The sequence below is a fragment of the Temnothorax americanus genome, unplaced genomic scaffold, assembly GCF_048541705.1.
Source record: "Temnothorax americanus isolate GAGA-0224 unplaced genomic scaffold, ASM4854170v1 Scaffold63, whole genome shotgun sequence".
Classification (NCBI taxonomy): Eukaryota; Metazoa; Arthropoda; class Insecta; order Hymenoptera; family Formicidae; genus Temnothorax; species Temnothorax americanus.
Window position 1 is genome coordinate 310,623 of NW_027509778.1, and position 18,315 is coordinate 328,937.

The following is an 18,315-nucleotide window of genomic DNA, read 5'->3' on the forward strand; positions in this document are numbered from 1 at the left end:
TTTATTTAAATTTAGTTTGAAAGTAAAAATTAATTAATTAAATTTCATTTACTTCTTTGAAATTCATCTCTTTCATCGGAGTGAAGGTGCAAATCTTTCATATTCAGCAGTATTTTAAATTGACATGTAATACGTAAAGCAACAGAAATTAATTAATTTAAAATAGATATTGCCGTTTTGTAAGTTGATATATATAATGTTGGATAATAATCGGACACAGAACGTACAATAGTGCTTCTTTATTTACGACACACAATAGCGTAGAGAACAGAAAATGTATATAATGTATCAAAAAGGGCGGGCGTCTCCAACCGAACTTAACGAACGAATAGCCATGAAATGAGTGTATAAGTGAACCGCGTATAGTTCTACCGAGACGCCATCTGAGCCAATAAGAAACGTCTAGTGAATAATAGTTACAATGAAAAGAAGGCGGTAGAATTGAATTTCTAACACTCTCCCTCAATTTTACAGTCCTTCGTTATTAATGTCCTTTAACCCAAGTCCGCGAACACAAAATTCGTGTTTTCCTCTTGGTAGTTTTTTTTGGTAAGTACATCTGCCACCATCTCTTCTGTAGGTAGATATTCGAGTTTTACGGGATGTTCATTTAATACTTCTCGAATAAAATGATGACGAATGTCGATGTGTTTGGATCTTCCGTGGTAGACGGGGTTGTGCGCCAGTTCCCTGGCTCCTTGATTGTCGTTATACAAATTGACATTCGTTAGCTTTTCCAAACCAAGCTCCTTTAAAAAATTGATGAGGTACACAGCCTCCTTGGCTGCATCAGTTAGCCCCATATATTCAGCCTCGGTCGAAGAAAGCGCGACTGTCCTCTGCTTTCGGGATTCCCAGAAAATAGCGCCTCCAGCAAGAATAAAGGCTGTTCCAGTATACGAGCGCCTGTCCATCGCACAATTGCTCCAATCGGCATCCACGTATCCAGTGAGACCTTTGTTTGTACGTTCGAAACACAGAGCCAAATTGATGGTGTTCTTCAGGTACCTAAGCACATGCTTAGCTGCTGTCCAGTGTTTCTTCTCGTGACAAGAATTAAATTGGCTTAACACGCTGACTGCATGAGCGATGTCGGGCCTAGTACCTAGGGCTAGGTACATCAAACTGCCTACCAGTTCCCTGTATAGCACTAAATCATCGCCGTATTCCGGATCTCCTGCCGTCAACTTGATGTTACTGTCTAGTGGAGTATTTGATGTTTTGCAATCGGCCATTCCGAACCTGAAAAGCAAATCTTTGATATAACCAGCCTGAGAAAGATGAGTACTCTCCCTGCTCTTGATGATTTCTATTCCTAAGCAGTATTTAGCTTCCCCGAGGTCCTTGACCGCAAAACGGCTCTTTAGTATCTCGATAATCCTGTTGGTCGTTTTGGTGCCTTTTGAAGCCATCAGTATATTGTCAACATAAACAAGTAAGAAAAATGTTCCATCATCGTTTACATACACGCAGGGATCTGCGTTCGTGGGAGAGAGTCCAGCTTTCTTCAATGTTTCGTCAAGCTTTAAATACCACCGACGTCCGGCCTGGCGTAGTCCATATAACGCTTTTAGAAGGAGGCAAACCATATGTTTTTGACGAAGTTGCGAGAGCATAGTTTTGGCTCTATCATGTAGATGTTCTGCCGACTTTTCCCGCGTGATTCTTTCTAGCATTTCCTCTAGATACTCTGGTGGCTCCATGTAAACTACGGTGTCCATGTCGCCGTGTAGGTATGCTGCAGTAATGTCCAATTGTGATATTGACATTCCGAGCTCAACTGATAAAGCGACTAACAGCCTGAGCGATCCGAGTCTGGCTACAGGAGCGAAAGTGTCTTGAAAATCGAGTCCAGGGCGTTGAGAGAACCCTTTCGCGACAACTCTGGCCTTTCTTTTCTCTAACTTTCCATCTGCTCCGTACTTGTTTCTCAGAATCGTTCTGCAACCGACGACATTGCCATCCTTAGGTCTCTCCACTAGTTCCCATGTATCATTAGCCACGAGACTTTTAATTTCATCGTAAATGGCGTCCTTCCACTCCGCTGCATCTGGACCTGTAGTAGCCTCAGAGATGGAAATTTCACCTGCAAATAAAGCGTACATAGAATCTTGCCATTCAATGTCATCGTCAGATGATGACTCGACAACTATAGGTGCTGGCACTCTTTGTTGTCTGCTTCTCAAATCGTATTCCTTGCTTGGAGGGTCAGGTTTTCTATTTGTCGCTCCCTTCGGCCTTCCTGGTCCTCGTCTAGCGGGCGTTGCGGTACTATTATCATCTTCTGCGTCAACCTGGTCGTTGTCTTCAATGGTTCGGTCGTTTCCGAATTGTATGGCCATTGGATCGTTGTTGGATCCGACTGCCGCTTCACCTTGCCCCTCGAATGTCATTAGATCATCCACGACCTTAAATCGCCCATTCTTCGTTTCCTCGGTGATTATGTCCTCACACGATTCTTTCACGTTAAATTCGTTGAAGAATTTAACATCCCTAGAGATGTGGATTTTTTGGTTCTTTGGGCTCCACACTCTGTAAGCTTTTGCTACCTCAGAGTATCCAACGAAGATGCCTTCTAAGCCACGGACATCAAACTTGCCTTTGTTTGGAGACTTGTCCAGAATGAACGCTTTGCATCCAAATGTCCGCAGATGACTAATGTTCGGGCGTCTGCCGGTCCATTTTTCGAATGGGGTTCCAGAATGAAGACTTTTTGTAATACAGCGATTCCTAATATAATTTGCAGTTGCGATCGCTTCGGCCCAAAAGGAAGGTGAAAGTCCTGATTGAATCATCATGCATCGTGCTGCCTCGACTAGAGTTCGATTTCTTCGTTCAGCAACACCATTTTGCTCAGGTGTGTGAGCTACTGTCAGTCGGCGCCGAATTCCGTGTTCCTTAAACAATTTGTCCAGAGTAGAGTTGCAATACTCCTTGCCGTTATCTGATTGGACTGCCTTGATTTTTCGTCCAGTTTGATTTTCGGCTAGCTTCTTAAATTCCTTGAACTTTTCAGCGACCTCTCCTTTGTTTCGCATGAAGTATACCTCACACCAGCGGGTATGGTCGTCTATAAAAGTGACAAAATAGCGTGCACCGCCCTGTGACTCCGTTCGCATCGGTCCACATACGTCAGTGTGTATAATGTCGAGTGCACCTGAAGCTCTCTGACCTCTAACCGGAAATGGGGAACTTGACAATTTTCCTGCAGCGCATATTTTACAATCAGTCATCGACGATCCAGCGTTGAGTTTTATGCCATTAACCGCTTGAGATTTCCACATCAGATTTACGTCATTTGCGTTGAGGTGCCCTAGTCGTTCGTGCCACGTCATAATTTGTGATCGTTCATCCTTAACTGCCACGCACGCTTCAGTAGTGAAACTTTCCTGAAGATAAAACAAATTGTTTACGCGTTTGGCTATCATTTTTGCGTTACCTTGAAGATCCTGAACGATGGCACAATCCTTGGTGAAGAGAACTTGATGCTGATTGTCGACTATTTTGGCCACAGACAGAAGATTGGTTCTCAAGTCAGGAACGTACAGTGTATCCTTCAATCTTATGTTCATCTCCTCGTCATCAACCGCGGTTGTGATTTTGATGTTTCCCATTGCCTTAATCTTAGTAGTAGTGTTGTTTGCGAGTTTTAGTCCACTAGAAATATTTTTAGTGTTCTCGAAGAGTTTCTTGTCGCCGCACAAGTGCGAAGTGCAGCCGCTGTCCAGACACCATTTCGTTGATACTTTATCATTATTTACTAAAAGCGTTGTCTCGGTCGCATGACTTGATTTTTTATCTATGTTGGTCTTCTTCGAGAAGCAATTCGCAGCCTTATGTCCGAGTTTCTTGCAATAATTGCATCTTATCCGTGCATATGTGAGCGATGATGTATTTTTATTGGCATTGTTATTCACCGGCTTATTTTTAGAGACGCTAGGTTGTTGCTTACCCTGATGCTTTACAAACAAGGCAACCAAATCCATCGTCGAGCGATTTTTGTTTTCGTGCTTCGCTTTCCTCGATTATCTTGATTTTTAATGTCTCGGCATCGGGCAAATCATCGCGTGACTCTATTGCACATCTGAATGTATCGAAGCTGTTAGGGAGGCTATATAATATAATAATTGCGAGCATGTCACCATTTATTTCAACGTTCATCGCTTGTAGCTTATCGACTGCGTCAAGAAGATCGTTTAGATGATCTTATACGTCGCCACTCTCTGGCATTTTGTGTAACATAAGACGTTTTAGAAGAGTTGCCTTACGTGCGGGTCCCTTGGATGCGTAGATAGATTCTAATTTATCCCAGACGTCTTTAGATGTCTCGCAACCACGTATTTGCTTGAGCTCCGATGGATTAATCAATAGGATGAGATCTGATTTGGCCTTACGATCTTCGATAATCCATGAATCGTGTGCTGCTTGCGAAGCCGCTCGTGTAGCCGGGTCCGTTGAAACCACTGGTTTCGGTTTTTCTCCTGAGACGTATCCCCATGTATCATTCTTTACTAACAAGGCCTCCGCCTGAATTCTCCACGTGTCGTAATTATCTCTGGAAAGCAACTCCAGGCGAGTAGAATTAATAAAGTTGTGTGACATGGCTTTCTATATGTACGCACCGTCTCGAGGTTAGGTTCGCTATCCGAAATTTGCAATCCAAGTACGTTCGTATTCTACGATAATTCGCAGTGTCTCAATATTCTGGGTGTCCTGGGCCCATAACCTGTTGGATAATAATCGGACACAGAACGTACAATAGTGCTTCTTTATTTACGACACACAATAGCGTGGAGAACAGAAAATGTATATGTATAATGTATCAAAAAGGGCGGGCGTCTTCAACCGAACTTAACGAACAAATAGCCATGAAATGAGTGTATAAGTGAACCGCGTATAGTTCTACCGAGACGCCATCCGAGCCAATAAGAAACGTCTAGTGAATAATAGTTACAATGAAACAAGGCGGTAGAATTGAATTTCTAACATATAATGCGTGAAAATAGCAACTTAATTTGTTTTTTTTAATTGAAAATCAAAGATCAAATTTTTAAAAACAAGTTTCATAGATGTGAACAGTTTATTAAGCATTAAATCGAAGAACATTCTCCTATAAAGAGAGTTGGATAATGTTCAAACTTTCTCTAAATTTTTTTAAATAGAAAATTATTAAAAGATGAATGTTATTGAATTTGGAAACGATCATTGAAAAGATTAGGCTTGCCCATATTATTTAATGAAGTTTCCGAAAATTTAAAAATGCTATAACGTTCAAACATACACCACCCGTAAGTAAATAAAGTATTATTAAAAGAAAACACCGGTAATTCTAAATAAGTTATTAGGGAGTTTTTGGAATATACCGTCTTTCAGGTACCGTCCTTCCTTAAATGATACTCTATCCATCAAATAACTTATACATTTTTCAGGCAGAAATCGGTACCCCCTTCACTGATCCTCGTCAAATTCAAAACAACCTTCTTTTAATGATACTCTATATAAGATGACATGTATAACTTATACACTTTTTAGGCAAAATCAGCAACCTTTTCACCGATTCCCGCCTAATTCAATACCAACCTACTTTTAATGATACTCCATCCATAAAAAAAATTTAGCTCGATATCTCAAAATTTGCGGAAATTAGATATTAGAGCAATCACGTAGATTTTTTTAGACAGAAATCGATAACCCCTTTATTATTAGCAATTTTTTGAATTATATTATATTCCTCAGTTTTTTCTACCCCTATTTCATATATAATACTTTAAGATTTGGTTTTTAGTTTTTAAATTAATAACGTTCAAACATACACACCACCCGTAAGATTTTTATATATTAGTAGAGGAAAGTTCCCTATATTATGAGATACCACGTACATCTATTTTGTGTGATTATCGGAAGTCTATGGGCAGAATTGAAAAATGTAGTAGGTCATTTTGAACGGAATTTAATAAGCTTTAAGATGCTGAAGTGTAAAATCTAATTTAAATATTAATTTTTATAAAAATTAGAAAAAAAAATGTAAAAAATGAGCTTCATGCAAAATCGAAAAAGTGTCCTCCTAATATGAGATACCCCGAGAAATCGCAAATAAAGTGCAAAATACATTGGTATTGCAATTTGAAAACATTATTTAATGTCTTTGAAATACAAATGTAATGGAGAAGCTTATAATCGCAAACCTATTTATACTCAATATTTCCAGCGCAGCCAGTGTGCGCTCAACATGAGCATGCGATCACCATCAGCACACTTTTATAAGTTTGTATGAATCTTCTCATAACTTTAACACAGTATTTTCCCTTTTTTTATTACTGTACAATAACTTTAATACTCTAGCAACATATCGTCACCCTGAATATCTCATATTACGGACACCACGCCTTGCGGTTTCGCGCGCGCGTGATCACCAAATCTATCCTCTACGATTAAGCAACTCAACATATCCTGTATTTTCCTATTAATACGACCTTACTCTATCGCTGCATATAGAACTCATTGTTAAATATTTATTTATTATATAATAAACAAGGTTCAAAGTCTTACTTTCATAGAACTTGACAACATCCAAATTCACAATTTCGATATTTGTGACGAGTGCATGCACGATCGAACAATGAATTTTCTATTAAATAGGTTTTACTCTAAGGGCAATAAGTTCATAGTGGAACCAACAAATAGAACCTATTAGTTTAGCAGAGACCCCGCTATCGTATGTTAGGAGCTTATCTCATAATAGGGGACTTTCCTATATAGATTGAACAATTTATCTAAAAAGGGAGTTTATCTTAAATAATGATTGTAATTATCGCTTTGGAGTGTCACATCTTTCCACTCTTGCGTCCTCGATTTTTCAAATATCTGGATCCACGCGGAATCTTTATACATGAGCGTGACCAGTTTTTAGTTGTTGGTGACACGCGGAACGGTCTAACACGCGCAACACACGCGCGACACGTTCGCCATTATCGCAATTTTATAGTTAATTAATACCGTGGCGTGGTCGCGGTATCATGAACAGCAGGAATTTTTCATCAATTATTTGTTTCGCAGGCCGCAACGCCACCGCAGTGGCGATTCATCGCGTAGAACGGATACATTGTGGTCAATTTTAAGCGAGAGAACCCCGATTTCTCGAAACGCCAACGAAAGTAAAAAAATACATACGAAAAGTTAAGATAAATTTGCTCAAGCGTGGACCTCCTCCTTAGTCCTTATTAGTTAATCTAATTAAATTTATAATTATTTTTTTATTGCACACTGAAGCAGTAATATCGACGTTTTTTCTTAAATGCTGAATAATTAATGTAGTGTTAATATTTAATTTATATATGTTGCGAATTGACTAATATTATGTAAAACACACATGTTCTAGGATAAATAAATAAATTATAATAATTAATTATTTTTTACATTAAATATTTAAGCTAATTTTTGCAATGTACATTTCCACGTAGCCGTTTATAAATTTCTGCTTGAGTTCTGCTTGGTATTATCGCGTTGAGAATGATTTCCGTGTTTGCTCAGCGAGATGTGCGCACGAAAAAATGCAATTTTGACGATAATCGCGATCGCGCACTTTCTCCTTCGCAACGCCGCGCGCTCATTTGCATCGTATCGTAATTTTCCATCGAAAATAAGCGCGCGAGAATACGTATCACACTAGCTTTTCAAGGAACTTGTTATTAAGTAACGATTTCCTTGAAAATATTTCTATTAATCGCGATCACCAGCATACGATAAGCGCTTACAGGGTGTCACGAAACTCTCGACGGCGTTACAGCGGTGTCGTCACTTCTCTAACTCTCCTCTCCGTGATGAATAAAAATGCCGAGGGTTTCGTATTTTTGAACCTAGTTTGAGCCGCGTACGTAATTTCCTTTCGAAACGGACATCGTGGGCGCGATAATCTCCGGCGCGATTGATGAATCTTCCTCGACGCGGATGGAGCGCACGGAGGCTGCGTCATTGCGAAGATTTCCAGCGCGCGAAAGAGCCGACGACACCTTCGTCGTCGTCGTCGTCAAGCCGCGTGTAAGTAACCACGAAGATTACACGCATCCGGAACGCGCGCCGCGGCCGCGATCGACAAAGCGATGTTATACGGCTTTATCCGTGATTACGCGTAGTGCTCGTCTCTATCCCCGTCCCGGGATTCCGTTTTACTTCGACTTTCATAGTTACGATTTACCATAGCAATAACAGTTATCCCTAATGATCAAATCAATCATCTTGGATGGAATGCTATTCCGCGATCTTTCAGAAAACACAGGGAACGTGTGTGTGTGTGTGCGAAAGAAATGCACAATATGTTCACCGGCGAGAATTCATTTCTCCGAAGTGAATTCATTTTTATTATTATCATCGAAAGACGCTCGTTTTATATATAGGCATATAAGATTGAGACTCCCGCGAGAGTCCCGAGAAACGCGTTATTTCGTATATGTTTTTGTTTAGAGCAACGATCTTACCGATACTTTAATTTGGAAAATGGGGTCTTATTCGGTCTTTTTTCAGATCGACTGCAGCGTAAAACGACGCTCAATCACCGAAAAAGTTCACACCTCGCTGGCCGCATATAATGCAGCTTGTTGCACTTTCGCAACGCGGATAAATATATATCTGCACAAGACTCGCGCACACTCGTATTCGTATACTCACACACGCACACACGCACACATACACACATGTATGCGCGTATACACGGGCAATCGTTGCACCGAGAGCGCGTACCCACACTCTACTGCCCACACGCGTGTGTACGATACCGGAACGAAGCGAGTGACTAACCTCTGGGAATAGAAGAGACGAGGGGATCTCTGCCAGGTTAGCCCTTCGAACCAAATCGGTTGAGTCCTCCAGGATCGAAGATTCACGCTGGGCGCTCCGAAAATTCCTCCGAACGGCTTACGGCGCGGTTTGTCATACGTGCAGGTGCTCCAGAAAAGGTCATTTACTGATCGAGGGTCGTGTGATGCACGAACGCATCTTGGACGACGCGAGGCGTCGTCGCGGCTCGACGCTCTTCGCACAGGTATCCACGCAGGTCTGTCGATGTGGTGGCCATGCGACTTTATCGATTCTGTCTTCCTTGGGAACTAGTAGACGACTGCTCGAGTCCTCAAGACGCAGTATGTCCCGCGGTTGATACAGAATGCAAGAGTATTATCTAAAACTATGAGATGTATAAGCCTTCTTTATATTCTTCGACTGTGATCCATCCAATCTTGATTCTGTAGACTAAGACTTTTCTGGAATTTTTGAGGATGTAACTGATCTCTTCTTGATTCCTTTAAAAGTATACAGACTTTGATGTCTTGAATATTTAAGCTATAATGGATTCTGATTTTTGGGTTTTTAGAATATAGATCCTGTATTTTAAAGTGTGTAAAAAAATCACGATTTTTGAATATTTAAATTATAACGAGTCCTGAGATTCTTGGATCTTTAACTGTAACAGGTTTTGGCTTTTTCCGCGGGATGAAACCGGATTTATTTCCGACTTTCTTCAATAACACTATTCGTACTATTCTCTTCGGCACTCGCGCGAAACGCGATATATCGAATCCTCGATAACCGACTTATGTGCCACGTCGTGTCTCTGAAAGGCCGGAAACCCCGAAAGAAACGCGGATATCACTCTCACTCACGCGTACGCGTTCGCGAATATGTTCCACGAAATTTCGCGAGGGCGAGCCTTAGCACCGTTGTGCAGGTCCACGTGTCCCTACTATCTCGACTCTCTCGCGAGCTGGTGCAGATAGAACCGATCCTCCCGAGGAAGTTCTTGAGGATCTGCGATCGCCGGACGCGACCAGCGACCAGTGGTACCAGCTGTTTCGTGGACGCCGTCGTATGCGGCCGTAAACCGTATTGCTCGCCGGTGACCGAACGACTGTAAGCGCGATGGAGGTGGTGGAGCAGGACGAGGAGGAAGAGGGGGTGAAGGAGGAGGAGGATGAGGAGGAGGAGGAGGAAGTGGTAGGGTAAGTGAGCACTCGAGGAGAAGGAGATCTCTTTTCGCGGCGTCTTCTTCCACCTCGCCGCCGTGATCGTATGGTGATCCTTAGTCCACCAACTTCAAGTCGTCGCGACGCTGCCTTCGACAACAACGATGACGACCGATTTTGATAGCGAAATAATTCGTCTAATATAGTACGAAAAAATGCTCGGAAAATTCACAAAGGAGCGCCATTTTGCTTCTTTGGTACGTCAGTTCGAAGTCGCGACGACGCTATGGGTTTTTGGAAAATGATGATTATATTGTAATGACTTCAACAGCAAATAAATAAAAGAAAATGTCTTGGGAAACAGAAAGAAATATTTTATTCCTTCGACTCGTCAGTTTGGGATCGTCGCAGCGTCATGTCGATTATGTCGACAATAATGGAAGTCCAAGTAGACCCTCACTGAAGCACCGAGAAACATGCTATTTGTAGAACATTTTTCAACTGTTATTGTTATGAAAACATCACTCGAAAATGCGAAACAAAGAAGATCCACCGAAAATCTAATGTTGTAAGAATTTATCTTAAAAAGTCTGAACTGCAAATCTGAATCACACAAGGTTTGGAAGATCTTGAAACCTCTTTGAAGACTTAGCTTCGAGGACCAAGAGCCAACAGGACGAATAAACTCTTTTGGCGAGACTGCGTGCGCGCGCGACAGGATAATAAAGGAGAGAAAGAGGAAGAGAGAAAGAAAAAAGAGAGAAAGAGGACGACGGCGACGTCGCGACGCGCGTCGTCGGCGAGGTGAAACAAACTACTGATCGGTCCCCGTTGTTGCTCTATGGCGTGCATCATGGCGTGGACCGCGTGGACTTCCAGCGGTGTAGCTCACGCAGGCCCCAGCGATGAGAGGGGCTCGATGGGGCCCGAGGGTGGGAAGTGGGAGGAGGGAAGCAATCGGACGCGAGGGCAAGAGAAAGAGGGAGAGACAGCAGAAATGAGAGAGTGAGAGGGGACACGTACTAGGTAGGTAGGTAGGTATGTATTCCGCCTCGGGCGACTCCAGGTATAGCGGTACTTGGGAACCCCTTTCCTCCCGGGGCCCGCGTTCACCACCCTCCCTTCTTCGTGCGCCAACGCGCGACGCCCTCCTCTCCGTCAACGTGCACAAAGGTTCTCCAACCGGCGGTTCTCCGCGCGCTGCACGTGTCACTAACACGAGGCCCGGGACTCCATCGGGCCCCACGGACACGGGGCCCGTCGAATTGCGCGCGCGCAATGCGGGGAAACTGACTCGTCGCCGATGCAACTTCAAGGACGTGGCTTTTCGGCCTAAGTCTAGGCGCTTCGACCTACTGCCGCCGGAGACTTGGACGAGGGGTTAAGACATGTTCATTGAGTTCAGCGAGAAGAAGGAAGAACTAGGATTATCAATCATCGCGAATGCTTGCCAAGGAAAGATAATTGATTAATAGAGACCGCAGCAAAAATAGTGATGCTCGTAGTAGTAATGGTATCACTAATAACGCATACTACCCGGTATTTTGTATATATATACAAGTTGTTTGTATTAATTTTTTAATTCTTTTTCATACCTTCTCTCTAATCTTTTTATTTTTATTCTTACAGACGATAATATATAATTTTAAATATAAACATTAAAAGATATGTCTAGGCTAAATAAAAATATAAAATTTGATAATTAAAATTAAAAATACAACTGCACAATTGTAATTTTTTTAAAAAGTTTATTTATAAAATATTTTTCCCAAAGTTTTTTAGAATTGCGAGAGTCCGGAATTTATGTTCAAATTAATATACAATTATGAAAAATTTTAGTTTTCCGACACGATTTTTATACATATAATACAATATTTGCATAAAATTCCAATTTGCAATTTTATTCAAATTTTTATCTTAATTCTTTTCGTAGACGTTTCAATCTTTTCTTTTTGATACGATTTATCAGGATCTGTTATGATTTATTAATATATTTAGTAATCCAAGACGAAGTATTATCTATAAAACTGACAACCATGCACCGATTTGTATTGATATATCTCGCGAATCTGGTACATACGAGAAAGGTTTATTTGTACATCGCGATCGTGGAGACGCGCAAAAAGAATAAGCGCAATGCGCATAAGTAATCGATCGACCGGCAACAATTTATGCCTGGTTTCTTGGCGGAATTTATTAGAACTCGCATGATTTGCGGTGTTTTCTTCCCACGGAGATTCTAGCAATGCGAGAATATCTAATCTAAAATTTTGATGCGAAACTGTAGAATCGGAAGCAGAATTGAATATTAGTAAAACCATTGCCGATAACACATTCAAAGATGATGCAATTGATTATTTAAGAATTTTTATTATACAAGGTATTTTCCCTAATAAGTGAGTACAAAAAATTGAAGGGAATATTCCGTGGCTTATTTTAGGAAGAAAAAGTCCTAAATTGCTTTGTTTTCAAAATACAAGATGTTAAAGTTGTGAAAAAAATATGAAAATTTTGAAAACTTGGAGAACGTTTAAAGATATTTTATTCAAATTTGATATGCGTACATGTGGTATTAAAAACCATTTTCCAGGACTAATGAAATATTTTTAGATCTACCACGGGCGTGTGTATGGGTAATTTTGTATTTTGAAAACGAAGCAGTTTAAGGCATATGTTTATAGAACCTATTCTTTCTAACTTTCTAAGATAAGCCACGGAATATAGCCCCCTAAATTTTTTGTACTTACTTAGGAAACATCCTGTATATTGCAAGAAAATTATATTATTAATTTATTGCAGCACAATTTTTGTTTTTGGCGAAAAAAAGGATGAGTACGGGGTTCACCTACATCGCAGGCCGTGGGCCCGATTCCAAGGTTAATCGGATAAGTATCCTTTTTATCGTCGAAACCTACATTTCAACAGATCCAGATCCACGTTGGAAATGTGGATCTCATTGTAGCGAGACTACAAGTTTGATCGCCAGGAGATTGATTCGCGCCGGCCGGCTGATCGCGGAAAAATGGCAGGAGAAAGAAAGCCTGACTAATAATGCGGCAGCGGCCTTGGAAAAATGCCGCCGCCGCCACCGCCACCGCCGCGCCGCTGCGATGCAGGCCGCGCGGATGATGGAGCGCAGGAACGTGCGGAAGAACCGCGCGGCGAAAAGGAAAAAGTCGACGAGTTCTGATCGATGATGTCAGAAGGATGCGCCGCTTATCGACGTCTGCACGTGCGCGGAGATGCTTGCAATTAAGCTTCTTTCTCGCTCGCGCCTTCTCTCTCTTCAGCAACCTAACCCACCCTCGTCCCGCGTAGCACGTGCATACCCAGTATAACCGCAATCAGCGCGAAGTCATGCGAAAATACGAACGACACAACGCGATGGCGCGGCGATAGGATGGAAACCGTTCCGAAAAATGATAAAACTGACCAACGCAATCCCTCGCGTTATTCTAAGCCGAGACTCGCAGAATCTTATTGGGATTAAATATTTAGAAAATTCGAATTTATTTATATACCTACATAACCTACAGATTCTATTGTAACAGTTACACTTGTAACAAAATTTAAAGTTTGAATTAAAACAAAGTTGAAATTTAAAATTCGAGATTTGTAGTAAAATTTTAATTTTATGCTTTAGAAGGCGAATTTTATTGCAAGTTTAATTATGTATTACAAAAATTAAAGTAGTTAAATATTACAATTAATATAATTGTAATTGTTGTAAATTTTACATTAATTAATTAATTAATACATTTTGTTATAAATAATAAATGATAAATGTAATATTAATGAAATATTGTTCTTACCAACCTTTTTTTTTCAAATAATATATTATTACAATCTGATTTATATGGAATAACATAATATCTCCATGATTTCGTTTACGACGTGACAGAGAAGACAGGGAGGAACAGGATGTGAATATTCTTAATAACAGTAACGGCTCATTCGGGATCCCTTTATGGTCATTAATTCACTTGGTCGCGCTAATATCGCTGCGGTATTATTATTATTATACCCGATGGTATTAATTATGCCCTGATGAAGCTCGTTAAGGAAACTACGAGTATTTGGTTGCATCGTCTCTGCTAATTGCGCGTATAAAACAGAGGCGCAGTGCCATCGAAGAATCACTCTCTTTGTGATGCGGAAATTATTCTTCAAATTATCCTAGGCCTCATAATTCGAGAAAGGATCCATGAGTTTAAATTTAATCCTTAAAGTGAGATTTTCGTAATTTCCAAACAGTACCATATTTAAAATCGAGGCATGCGTGCTGTCTAGGTTCCAAATAGCAGTAAGAAACTTAGAATTTTCCATGCACTAAAGCTACTTACAAATTTTTCTTTTTGCAAAAAAACGCGGAAATTTAGAGATGCAAAGAAAGATTTTTAAAGAGCCATTTTAACTTCAAGGATTCTTAATTTCTATAAGTTTCACGCAAAAACGCGAATATAATAAAAATAAAATCTTTTTGGAAATATACAATTATATAAGTCCTCTAAGATCCTCTCAAAATTCAACGGCGATTCAGAGCTTTAAAGATTTTCGAGGCTTTAAAATTTTTTTAAATTCAGACCTGTACATTTTTCGCAGATTTGATATCGACAGTGATTTAAAGCTTAGGCTCGAAATTTCCGTTAACTCGATCAGAAGGGAAACGCGAGAGTCGAAGGGATTTTTCCGAAATCAAAAGTTCGGAAAGTTTCCCAAGGCCCGAAATTCGACGGGGGCCGCGGTTTCTGAGAACCATCCGAACGGGGTAGCCACCGTAGCCGAATTCGTCGAGTCGGTTCCGGTACGCGATCACGGCAAGCCAGGTGCAACAGGTGAGTCCGGCTCGGTGAGTCGGGCCCAGGCAGACACGGCGCGGCGCGCCGCGGTTCGGCCAATCGCAGGAGAAGACCTACATACGAGGCTACCACCACCCGCGGTCGCCTAAGGACATCGGTGCGCACAACCGGTTCGACATAACTCCCGATCCCGTTAACACGCGGCGCGCCGCGCGTCGGAAAGGAACTTTTTCAGAGTTTAGATAGCGCGGATTCGCAGACTCCGCTCGGCCCTCGGCCGCGGTGCCTTAAAGATCTTCGCTTCTTACTTCATTTTTCTCCCTCTCCTTTTCCCTCTCCATAAGCGTCTCTGTTCTCCATTTCGAGCAATCTACATACTTCTTTCCCTCTCTCTTTGTTTGACTTCAATCTAAATAAATCAACTTAATAGTTCTTACACTCCGATTGTCAGAAAATACCTGCTGACATAAATGAAATTGTTATGAATCAAAGTCTTTCATATAAAGTAAATTTCCGATATAAGATTAAAATGATATGATTTATTTTTCTTACAAGAGTACATTACAATTTTTACAAAATGTTTGCAGTTTTATCAGTAAATTTGGAATTTTTAGAAATTTATTACCTTTAAAATGGAAAATTTTATTTAATTATACAGATAAATTTGAAGAACATAACTTAGGAATTTTTTGTCTCGAGTGTTAAAAGTATTCTAAAAGCTGCATTGATTAAACTTCAGTAGCAACATAAATTAAAAGGACTTTTTTATACTGATATATTATTTCTTGAGGATTAATAATTTCCTATCTACGTGAAATCAAATCGGGTAATACAATTCACCGATTTTATAAATTTATCATTTTAGAAATCTTGCAGAAATAATTTCTTTATTCTTTTAACGATCTCCTCATTTCTTTACAGGAATCTTCGCTGTGGTGCACATTGTCGATGCATCGAAGTCCGGACTTTGCGGTGAGTTTTACATCGTTGCGTTCCCATCCGGTGACATACACACGCGCAATCAGCGAGATGGTCCGTCGCGATAATTCCGTCCCGATCGAGGCAGGACTCGACTCGCGTACCCGCTCCATAAATCGAGCGTTGCACAAATCGATCCCGTAATGAATGCTAGATGCGCCCGTCGACCTACTATATAATTGATAGGAAGAGAGCAACTGCTCTCTCGGCGCAGCGAATTCAATTGAAAGATATCGGTGAGCGGCCGTCGTCGGTTCTTCTCGATTAATCCTCGGTAATCCGTTGGATTGGTCCGGATTTCGGATTTTTTGAGTTGACTAACAGTCTGTTCGGCATGCGGCGTATCCTAAATTTTTTTACAAGTTTTATCACAAAAAACGAATGCGAACGATACAGCAGTAGCGCTTTACTTGAAGTACCAGACAACTTTACAAAACGTATCCAATTCTGCATCACGGCTATAATGTATTGTTACTCGTGCATCTGAGAATCTCGAATGACACAACTCGAGTTCTCAAGTGTCCGCAACTTTGGTGTTACGGATTCGAAACGGAAGTTGCGGCGCGAAGTTTTTTTTAATCCGACGCCTTAGTCTCGTTGCAATCCTGTCGTAAGTGCGGCTCTGCGTTGAGAGAGAGACTCTCCTCGCGAGAGGATGCAACTATGTTGTGCATTGTGCACGCGTTATGCACGCTCGTTCTCGAAATGCACTGACGCTTGGGTGCTAATCACAGCCCGAGGCGTAGGGGCGTATCGGGAGCGACGGCGCGGCAGAATATTTTGCCCTCGGGAGGTCGTCGATCTTGTCCGACCTACCGATCCAACCGTCGGTTCTGTTTTGTCGGTTTTTTTTTTTTGTGATATCGCGTCGCTAACGCGAATCACAGGAAAAAAATCGAATAAAATAAGATCATCAATGTGGAGTTGTGATTGTATACGATTCGTCGATGCCGTTTGAACGCTGAAAAAATCCGATCGATGGTTTTAATGTCTAAAAATAAGAAATTAAATAAATAATAAAATAGTAACGAAGCTAGACGGTAAAATATTAAGGTAAGGTTAGGTTAAGTTATGTTAGGTTATGTTTGAATTAATCTGATTTAATTTGATCTTATATAAATAATGTATTTGGCATATATATCTACGTGTATGTACATGCATCAACTGTCATGCGTGAAACATTAAAATATTGGTCTGACGAATGAGTAAATTAACAAGGAGAAATAGAATCGAGAAGCGAAATCGAATGTATGTAGCCGATCTCACGAATAAATGGCTTCTTAAAATTTCAGACCTATCTGGCGGTTTTTTTCTTCTATTTTCTTTCGTGTTATCGCGTCGTTAACACAGCTTGTTAAAGTCAGTTCTGGAATCGCGATTACAACGCGATTTGTTAAATAAATTGACGAATGGAAAAAAGAAACAATAACTAACGTTCGCGGGTAATCTCATGAAAAATGACTGTCTGAAATTCCATGGCAGTCAGCTTTGATTAATTAGCAGTCACGACTGCCCAAGTTGTCATTTCTCGTTGAGTACAGTAAATCGCCGTGTAAGTACAACTGCAAGATAAACAGCGTTCGCATATAGGAAAAGCGCAGCATCAGCATCGTTATCGCTCCTCGGCGCGTCAATCTCCGCGCCTCATTGTCGATAGATTAAGGCAGATTAGGCGAACCTACTTTTGGATTACGCCGCCGTCTTTCTGTTATGGAACCGAGATGTATAGAGCAACATCGCATCAATTATCGGCGACGTATCGGCGAATTTGTAGTCGATTTTCCCTCGGCGGGATTCAACGTCCCGAGATGCTTGAGACAGATAGATCGGCGGAATCTGCTTTGGCGTGTTAAACCTCGCGAATGCAATATAGATAACAGATAAATCGTACTTCGATTAATTCTCGATGCAAATAGCCACAGCCAAATATCCTACTTTCCTCGGGGTGGCGAGGGGAAGGCGATATACCAGCGAGAAATTGAAAATTTATTTGCAAATTGTCTAGAGTTCAAATTTTAAACGTAAGAGTCATGAGCTTACAACGTAGCTTTGTAACACTCTTATATAATTCTCTTTCAATCTCAAAAGTAGCGAAACACGTTCCCGAAGTTTAGCGCTATCTATCTCAGAAATAGTCCGTATAAGCCGATGAAGACGTAACGAACTATACGCAATTGCGGTACGTAGTAGGACACTCTCTAAACGCGGCACTCGCGATGCATGAATGCATCTCATCGGCCGCGAGTACTCTATTTGCAAATGCAAAGGCGCGAAGACGGATAACATTCGAGGCGTTGAAAGATGGTGGCTCGGTAGCCGGGAGTTTAATAAATAATATGGGCTACGTGTAGCCGCGGGGGCCCCGCGAGCCCTGGCAACGAGCGATCTTGGCCGCCATGATGCGCGCTCCACAAAGTTGCTTCCCTGTCGGTTGCGCTCTACAAAATTGCTCGCTCGCTCCATCCTCGATGTAGGAGTATAAAAATAATATCACGAGATCGCTTCTTCGCTCTGAAATTTATTCAAATATACGGTTAATGATCTTCGTGATTCGAGAGATTACGGGTGATAAAGTGACAATTTCG

The 18,315-nt window shown here is 41.2% G+C and overlaps 1 protein-coding gene across 2 annotated transcripts in view; it reads right to left on the reverse strand.

Annotated features, from left to right (window-relative positions):
* The window catches only part of LOC143905509 (uncharacterized), a 59,101-nt gene extending 47,663 nt beyond the window's left edge, over positions 1–11,438 (reverse strand). Inside the window, exons 1-2 of one of the 2 annotated variants that reach the window (XM_077420965.1) lie at positions 8,794–11,438; positions 259–4,726 (exon numbers count right to left, since the gene is read on the reverse strand). In XM_077420965.1, coding sequence (XP_077277091.1) covers positions 495–3,986 — 3,492 coding nt within the window. In that variant the 5' untranslated portion in view covers positions 3,987–4,726; positions 8,794–11,438 and the 3' untranslated portion in view covers positions 259–494. Of the gene's footprint in view, positions 1–258; positions 4,727–8,793 lie in introns of those variants that run through there. The other variant, XM_077420966.1, reaches the window with a different exon arrangement.
* Positions 11,439–18,315: the final 6,877 nt, after the last annotated feature.